Below are 8412 nucleotides of genomic sequence, written 5' to 3'. Positions count from 1 at the left end.
TTGGGGTGCGCCAGCCCGTGCGGTAGTGCAAGGACACGAGCGACACCTGAGGGGTCCAGTGGCAAGCCATTGTGATTGGACCCTCCCCATAAAAAATAAATTTAATATCATTGTGAGAGTGTACCTTACATATTAGAAATTAAACTGATAAGAAGATACTACACTTGATCTTAGCCAAAAGGCCGAGAAAGGTACGAGTTAAGCAGATGCCCTGCCCATCTATTTATATCCTCAGCGCCCTCACGTCCCTCCTCGCTGGGCGAGGTGGTACTAAACGAAACGAGCTGCTTGCTTGCTTGCCTCCCGCGCACGCGGAGCGCCTGCCTCTTGCGTGGGCCTCAACGATTTGGTTTCCGCGACCGGGCCTGGCCTTTTAGCCGAGGCCTGCCTCGGTTCAGTCCACGCCGCCCAAAAGAAAAACGTTTAGTGAATCCAGCCGTCGACGCGGGATCCAACGGCCGCCTCGGTTGCCCTCGTGACCTCCGCTCGCTCGCGTCGGGGCCTCGCCCATTCCGCCACCGAAACGTCTCCCTCGCTCTCATCTCTTCCCTCGCTCAGCTGCTTCGCCCCCCTTCCTTCCCCAGAACCTTCTAGAAGCGGAGGCCCCGCCGGATGTCTCCCCGGAGGAAGGAGAGGCGCGTGGTGGCCGTGGCCGGCGCCGCGGCGCTCGTCGCCGTCGGCCTCAACCTCGCCTTCTCCGCCGTCGCCGCCCACCGCCGGAGGAAGCGGCAGGGTGAGCACCGCGAAAACCCTTGGGGATTTTGAATACGAGCTCGTGTGGTTGCTCTGGTGTTGCTCGAGCCGCGCAGAACTACGGTGGTTCTGTTCGATTGCACAGCAATGCAGCATATGTCTGTGTTTATTTCGCCATTTTGCTGTGCGAAATTGACGCCCGAGACTCGGGAAATTCTGCTTTGGGGAATTTGGCTCTTATAGTGACATGGACATTTACTGATGTGGTTTCTGAGTAGTTAATGTATTGGTTTTTTGCAGAGCTTCCAGGGTTTAATGCGCAGGTCAACCTCTCAGCAGCGGAGATCAAGAGATTGGCTGACCGGATTATTGCTAAGTCGAAGGAAACATATGATGCCGTGGCCGCAGTTCCCCTAGATAAGGTATGTATGCAATGCAACAATGTGATGCTACTGCATTTTTATCAGCAGGCTATTTTATGGCTAGGCGTTCATTTTTATCAGCAGCCTGCTTTATGGAATGCCACTTTAATGTCAAAGGCTTGGCATGGTTTTTTGTTTCCATTCCGTGCACAGAACCTGATCGTCGTACATGAGTAGGCATCATGTCGTTGTTGCGCCATGTCTCGTAGATACATAGGTGCCTATGCAGATAAAATAAAATAATAACCTAAATCTTGCTGGATGCAAGCTTGATATTCATACACTATCTACTCAAAAAACATCACCCTGTTATTGCTGGCTACATGATGTGTTTCATTGCAGGTCAACTTCGCTAATGCAATTGCACCGTTGGCAGAATTGGATGCTCAGCAGTTTCCTCTGGTTCAAGCTTGTGTGCTCCCAAGGATGGTGTCACCATCCGAAGATATATGCAGGGCCAGTGCTGACGCAGAGAAGCGATTGGATTCCCACTTTCTGCTGTGCAGGTGCATTGTTACTTAGTTTTATTATATCACTTGTTGGACATAATAACTCTGGTTCATTATACGTTTCCCAAACAGGCATTTATTTACTATTGAAAACAGCGGGAAATTATGCAGCTGATAGAATTAGGTGGCTGTCATCTCCCCCCTGATGGGCTTAGACTCTAGATTTTGTGCCCCTGAAAGGTTTCTTTCTAGCTGTGCTGGCCTTCTGGGGTTCTTTTGATCTTGCATGATCAGTAGCAATGGTGGCTGGTTGGGGCTGTCGTGCCTCCCGGTCTGTAATGGTCGTGACTTTTATTTCCTGTTTGTAGTAGTGTCTTAAGACATATGGTTTTCTATAATGAAAATCGTAGAGGGTAGCCTCTTTTTTGCTCAAAAAAAACCTAGGAAATTATGCATGCTGGTTCTCAACCTGATGTCTATGAAGCGATGATACTCAAACTGTTTGCCCAGTCCAGTGAGCATCTCTAATATGTAAATATCGTCCCAGTAGTCTAGTCCAGCCTTTTCGTCGTTGTATAAGTCATATGGTGATATATGAATAGAAATGAACATCCTTAAAAGAAACTGAATTCCCTGTTATTCACCTTTTTAATCCAACATATTACTGTTGAACCCCTAGTGTAAGAATCCTGTTATTTCCTGCAAGGTGACCAGGCAGCGTGAGGATGTGTACCGTGTTGTAAAGGCTTTCATGGAGAGAGGTGAAAGAATAGGTCCGGAAGCAACAAGATTTGTCCAGTGTCTGGTACAATATTTGTGACACTACATTTGAAACTAGCCTCATACATAATCTTGTGTTCTGAGTGGCATCTGCATATTTATATTTGTGGGGTCATCTCCAAGACTCTGAATGATGTCTATCTTCTTGTTAGGATCAATTTGTCCATACTTTTCTGAGTATTGTTGATGGGCAGCTTATAATTTGAGTATTTTTGTTAGAGACTCATTGCATCTATTCATCTTATGTGCTGTTGCATCTACTCGATTTAATCTCTGCAATTATTGTTGGCACACAGGACTAATCTCAGTTCTTTGTTGATGTTAGATCAAAGCTGAAGTTAAATTATAGAACTGGCTAATTATGATTCCTTTTAAGGATAGAGACTATATAGTGCCTGCATACAGGCAGTGTGGCTAACTGCTTGACCCAGTTAGTATGCGATTGCTGACTTCCTCTCATTATGGTTACAGGTAAGAGAGTTTGAACGCAACGGAGCAAAACTAACTCAAGCCAAGAAGGAAGAAATGGAGAAGTTGAAATCTCTCATCGATGACTTAAATTTGAAGTATATTCAAAACATGAGTGATTTCACCAAATTTCTTCTATTAAGCGAGGAAGAGTTGGCTGGAATGCCTCCTGAGTTCTTAAAGGTGAGCTAGGGAAGTGAAAACTTTTCAGAGGGTTCAACATCATGCTTCATGCTTCCAACATTGTGCTTATACGAGTGCACCTTTTCGAAGTATGACATGCAGACTTTGGGATGTTGAAATGATATGTTACCATTTTCTGTCTTCATGGTTGGACAGAAGTGTGAAGTGAAGACAAAGAACAGTCATGGTATTTCTCCCTGATTATGTTTAACTATTACTGTTTAACTCAGGATCTGGAAGAAACAGACGGAAAGCGCAAGGTTCTGTTGACAGGTTACTATGTCACTCCAATTCTTGAGCATTGCAAGGTCAGTTCCACATTTCTGCTTATCATGCACCTGTACATTTGGTTGGTGTCACTGTGACCAGTTACTTAGCGGCTTGTTGCTATATTCTGTGGCCTACTTATGTAGGGTTCTTTTGCACTAGAGCCATGTTTGTTCTATGCACTAGCTGCTAATTTTTTTCTTTGTTTCTGTACTGTTTCCAAGGTTGGCTCTACCAGGAAGCAGATCGCTGTTGCTTATGGCCAGAAAGGTGGAAAACAGAACGTAGCCATCCTAGAAAAATTGGTATCCCCATGTGTCCAACTGCATCTTTAACTTCATAAACTGGTACTCCCTCTGTAAACAAATATAAGAGCGTTTAGATCACTACTTTAGTGATCTAAACGCTCTTATATTTCTTTACGGAGGGAGTATCTTTTGATTACCAATTTCACTTCATCTCATAGGTCACAGCATCATTCAGTTCTACATGGCATTTCTTTATTGTCTTGGGTTGCATCGTTCTAGCTCTTTGAAATAGGAATTTCCTTATTTTCCTTTCGACATGTGGTAATTGCACTAGTTATGCTTGATTAGTTGATAGTGAGCTTCTTAGGCTATCCATGTGGGGAATGTGAAGGGGGGTGCTGATATCTAGACTTACTAAAAGTGCTTGAAATAACCATCGAATGATTGAAAATGGGTATAAATTCATCTATTGCGCATAATTTCATTGTAGACTGGAGCCATGGAACTGACAACTTACAGTTTTTTATATTCAGGTTCAGATAAGACACAGGCTTGCGAGATTGCTTGGGTACTCCAACTATTCTGATTTTGCTATTGAACCAAGAATGCCAATGACATCGAGGAAGGTTTGTGCTTTCTTGTTGTTAAATCTGCTTGAAAGTGTCCAGTTTTAGCTAACTGTGCCTAGTGAATGCATTCTTCCATGCCAAGTCTGAGCTACTACTGAGCTTGCCAACAAGATGGTGTTTTAGGCATTCCTTCTTATGTTCACTTGCATCTGTGTATGCCACCAAGTTAACCCCACATGTTCTAAAGGGTTTTCCGCTACAGGTGTTAGAATTTTTGGAGGAAATGTCAGAACAGTTAAGTGATCTAGCTAATAGAGAACTGACCGTACTCAAAGAACTTAAGGTTTGTACAAAGCTCTCTTTTTGGGTCTATTCTATTTTTGTCACTGATCATGCTCTTTTAATTAATCAGTTGAATCCTTTTCTCGGTCTTCTAATTTCAGATGAAGGAGGAAGGAAATGCTCAATTTGGCATGGAAGATTTATTATACTACATGAAAAGAGGCGAACAGCACAAGGTTGATCTTGACATTGGTGAAATTAAACGATATTTCCCTGTTAAGCTGGTCATATCAGGAATGCTGAAGATGTTCCAGGATCTATTTGGTAGGATTTTACCCATTAAACACTACAACACAACTATCCATTAAATATATGAGCACATTTCCCATGTTTTCTCTGGCAGCGCTACGATTTGAAGAAATTAAGGATGTGGAGGTTTGGCATGATACAGTTCGTCTCTTCTCTGTTTGGGATGCAAGTTCAAGTGATCTTTTGGGTTACTTTTTCCTTGATATGTTTTCCAGGTTTGTTTTCTATGCTTAGTGGTGGAGTCGTCAGTTGCGGAGTCACATTTAGAGGAATGTGCGTCAGTGATGAAGATTAGTGTTATCTTGGTTAATCAAAGACTAATATGTGCTAAATGCTTTCATTAAGCTTGCAGCTACACATTCTCACTGTGAGAGCCAAAATTAGTGGGTGTACATCTGTACACCCGTATCTTGGTGTGGCTCCGCCCATGGGAGTCGTAATAAATTTAGTGGCCTCAGGATGCTATTTTATAAAGTTTAATTGAATACAAACACTGAAAGTTGGCCGGCAATTTCTCATTTTAGAAATATAGGGAAAGCTGGTTCCTATCTTATATATCTATTGCACGGTTTATCATAGATGTGCAACCAAGGGAGACCAATTGTCCTAGGTTTCAAACATACATTTTCAAGAGAAAAATTATCTCAACAAATGTAGATTGAAAGCCCATGAAAGAAATAATGAACTGATAACGCAGCATAAGACACACAAGTCAAAAGCACATGCACTTCCACATGAACTTGTCCAGCAAACAAGGTAATTTAATCACTAACTTGCCTTTTTTCCCCTTTACAGGGAAGGAAAATATGACCACACCTGTGTTGTGGCACTTCAGAATGGATACATGTGTTCTAATGGTTCACGTAAGGTAACTCAGAAAATCTGTATATTTGCTATTGTAATTTCAATGTGATTGTCTTGTTTGCTCACTTGTTTGAAAGGATTGTGAGTCAACCTTATAATGTTATTTTCTTACTGTGGCATAGTTAATTAAACACTTTGGGTAGTTGAACTGTTACAGGCTGGTTGTCTAATGATGCCTGAAATACCTATAATCAACGGAAAGTACACCTGGAGTCTATTCAAGGACGAATTATTTCATTATGTTAATTCAGTAATTTTTGTGACAGGTTCCGGTTGCAGTCTTATTATCTCAATGCCCGAAAGAGTTTGATGGGAATTCAGCATTGCTACGGTTCCCTGAAGTTGTGAGGATATTTCATGAATTCAGTCACGTGGTAGACTAACCTCAAACTTTTCCTTGCATGTTTTTCCAGTCAAATTCTTAAACCAGAAATATTCAAATTGTCACAGTGAGTGTAATTTTCCCTTGAGAGTAGAAAGATGGCTCTGATCAATACCAGATTGACAATTTATCTACTCATATGTTCAATATTAAATAAAAGTCACTACTAATTGTTTCAATATCCTGCAGGTTCATCATATATCGAACAGGGCCACCTTTTCTAGATTTTCAAGTCTCCGTCTGGAGGGGGACTTTGCTGAAATTCCAAGCCTGTTACTCGAGAACTGGTTAGCATATTTCTTTTTCGTCAGTAACATGCCCACACTTCTGTATAATTTTGGAAGATGCCATTTCTTGCATGTAAACATAACATTGTGATCACAGGTGTTACGAGAGCATTTCCCTGAAAATGATGTCCGGCTTCTATCAGGTGATGAAGAACAGAAATGATGTTTTTGTACTGAAACTATCTTCAAACTCTATGTATTGCCAGGAACAAGAATGAAAATATAAAAGAACTGCTTCTAGTGTGTAACCTGTATGAAATATTAAGGAATCGAGTTATTCTAGGCAATGGAACTACAGCTACCGAATTCATAGATAAGAAACAATGTTTGCTTCTTTGCATGACTCAAGAATCCTAATGTTAAAAAATAGCATATGAGCTGGTTGCTATGACTCTTTTTTTTTTTTTTTGAGGGGGCTATGACTCTTTTTTTAAAAGGGGAATCTGATGACGAACCAAAAAAAATATACTTTAACAAGTTCTTGTTAATCTGTTGAAGCTTGTGCCAACTAGTACTTGAAGCCTTTTGTTCTCATCATTGTAGGACATCACAAAGTCTGTCACTACTGAAGCTTGCCAGTCACTGAAAAGAAGGCGTGACATGTTTGCTGGCCTGAAATTGAAGCAAGAGATCCTTTTGTGTGAGTCACTTTTTCATTCTATAAGCATGGGGAATGAGAATAATCGTCCTGAAAATACTTGTCTAGCTCAGATACTCCTACAAAATAGTGAGATGCCGATATATTTTGTTAATATCACGAGGACTTCTCTGACATTTCATTGTCCCTGTTACCTATCCTTCTTGAGTCGAGTAACAATATGTTCTAATTTTGCACCCATTAGGCATTCTGCTATTTGAACATCATAAATCCAGTCCAGTTTCCTTTTTTTCCCACCTATTCTCCGAAAAGTCAATATTTTCCCACCTAGTAGCCTTCTTGTTATTTTATTCATTACGACAAATATTATATACTGTAGGGTAGCCTTCTTGTTCACTAGTTTTGATCTGCACCTTTGGTTTTACCAGGCCTTGTTGATCAGATAATACATACAAGCGAGAATGTGGACATCGATGACTTGGTCAAAGATCTTCATCCCAAGGTACATTCTAAACGATTTCCATTCACTTTTATGTCACTTATGACCATGAGGGTGAAATGCTCCTTTTTAAAGGTAATGCTGGGGATACCTTTGTTGGAAGGGACCAGCCCAGCTTCATGCTTTCCGCGTATTGCTGTTGGCTATGACGCTGTGTGCTATAGTTACATATGGAGCGAGGTCTGAGCAAACACTACTCTAGAGGCCTGTTACTTCTCCATCATATGTTCTGGAATGATAGAGAGTGATATAAATTTGTGCATGCAGGTATTTGCTGCTGATCTATTCACAACGAAATTTAAAGACGACTTGCTAAATCAGCATGCAGGGTTGAGGTTTAGAAATAAGGTAGTAAATGAAATGATGCTCTTCTAGGCGTGTTATTTGATCATATATTCATGTTGCTCATAAACGCTTTTGCATTCACTTCAGGTATTGGCTCCAGGAGGCTCGAAAGATCCTCTTGAGATCATAACTGACTACTTAGGAAGAGAACCGTCGCTGCAGCCTTTCATTCAGAGCAGAACAAGGAACGCTTTGTGAAAGATCGTGTAGCACTAGCCCATGAAGTTTGATTACCGTTGAGTTACTTTTTTTTTTTCCGGGATGAATGATTACCGTTGGTTTCAGAGTGACAGTTTGTTACTTGATTGCAGATCTGGTTAATGGTCAATGTAAATTTGTGCCAAGCTCTCTTGGAATAGTTATTTCCTGGCACTGACCTACTCAGGATTTCAACTTTGTGGCGTATAATACTTTTTAGTGTCTATCACTAGTTTTTTTCCCTTTGTTTTTTGCGGAGTTATCACTAGTTTCTTTATGTGGCAAGGGAGCGTGAACGATGAGCCTGGATTATGTTGGTGCATGAAGCATGTCTTAGCAGCTTTCACTTTAAAGCCTTGCAGCATCAAGGTGGATAGTTTGAAGGAAATGTGTAGCATGCACACAAGATAACTCTCATTTAAACAGACATGATTATAGGTTTTATCTTGTAATTTCAAATAAGTTTATTGATATTTAAAGGCAAACCAGGTAGGAAGGAAATAGAGCAACATAGTTGTCAATGTTGGACGACATACATTATTCACGTGCTATGGCATGTCAACAGCTTT

At 41.1% G+C, this 8412-nt stretch overlaps 1 protein-coding gene and 1 non-coding gene across 2 annotated transcripts; one reads left to right on the top strand and one right to left on the bottom strand.

Moving 5' to 3' along the window:
• Positions 1–195, bottom strand: LOC119273776. Its single transcript, XR_005134972.1, has one exon. It is a non-coding gene; the product is annotated as a U2 spliceosomal RNA (small nuclear RNA).
• Positions 196–509: 314 nt separating this feature from the next.
• LOC119269828 (probable thimet oligopeptidase) lies at positions 510–8093 on the top strand. Its single transcript, XM_037551752.1, has 20 exons — positions 510–733; positions 994–1115; positions 1458–1621; positions 2279–2369; positions 2816–2995; positions 3226–3303; positions 3487–3567; positions 4044–4136; positions 4342–4422; positions 4523–4685; positions 4765–4885; positions 5466–5538; positions 5801–5908; positions 6106–6203; positions 6301–6346; positions 6747–6843; positions 7230–7303; positions 7376–7480; positions 7568–7648; positions 7733–8093. Exons 1-20 carry the CDS (start codon positions 613–615, stop codon positions 7841–7843), a joined length of 2088 nt encoding a protein of 695 aa, XP_037407649.1. The 5' UTR covers positions 510–612; the 3' UTR covers positions 7844–8093.
• The last annotated feature ends 319 nt before the right edge of the window (positions 8094–8412 follow it).

Source organism: Triticum dicoccoides, chromosome 3A, assembly GCF_002162155.2.
Source record: "Triticum dicoccoides isolate Atlit2015 ecotype Zavitan chromosome 3A, WEW_v2.0, whole genome shotgun sequence".
NCBI classification, from domain to species: Eukaryota; Viridiplantae; Streptophyta; class Magnoliopsida; order Poales; family Poaceae; genus Triticum; species Triticum dicoccoides.
The sequence above is the reverse complement of the archived record's forward strand: the minus strand, read 5'-3'. Positions and strand labels throughout refer to the sequence as shown.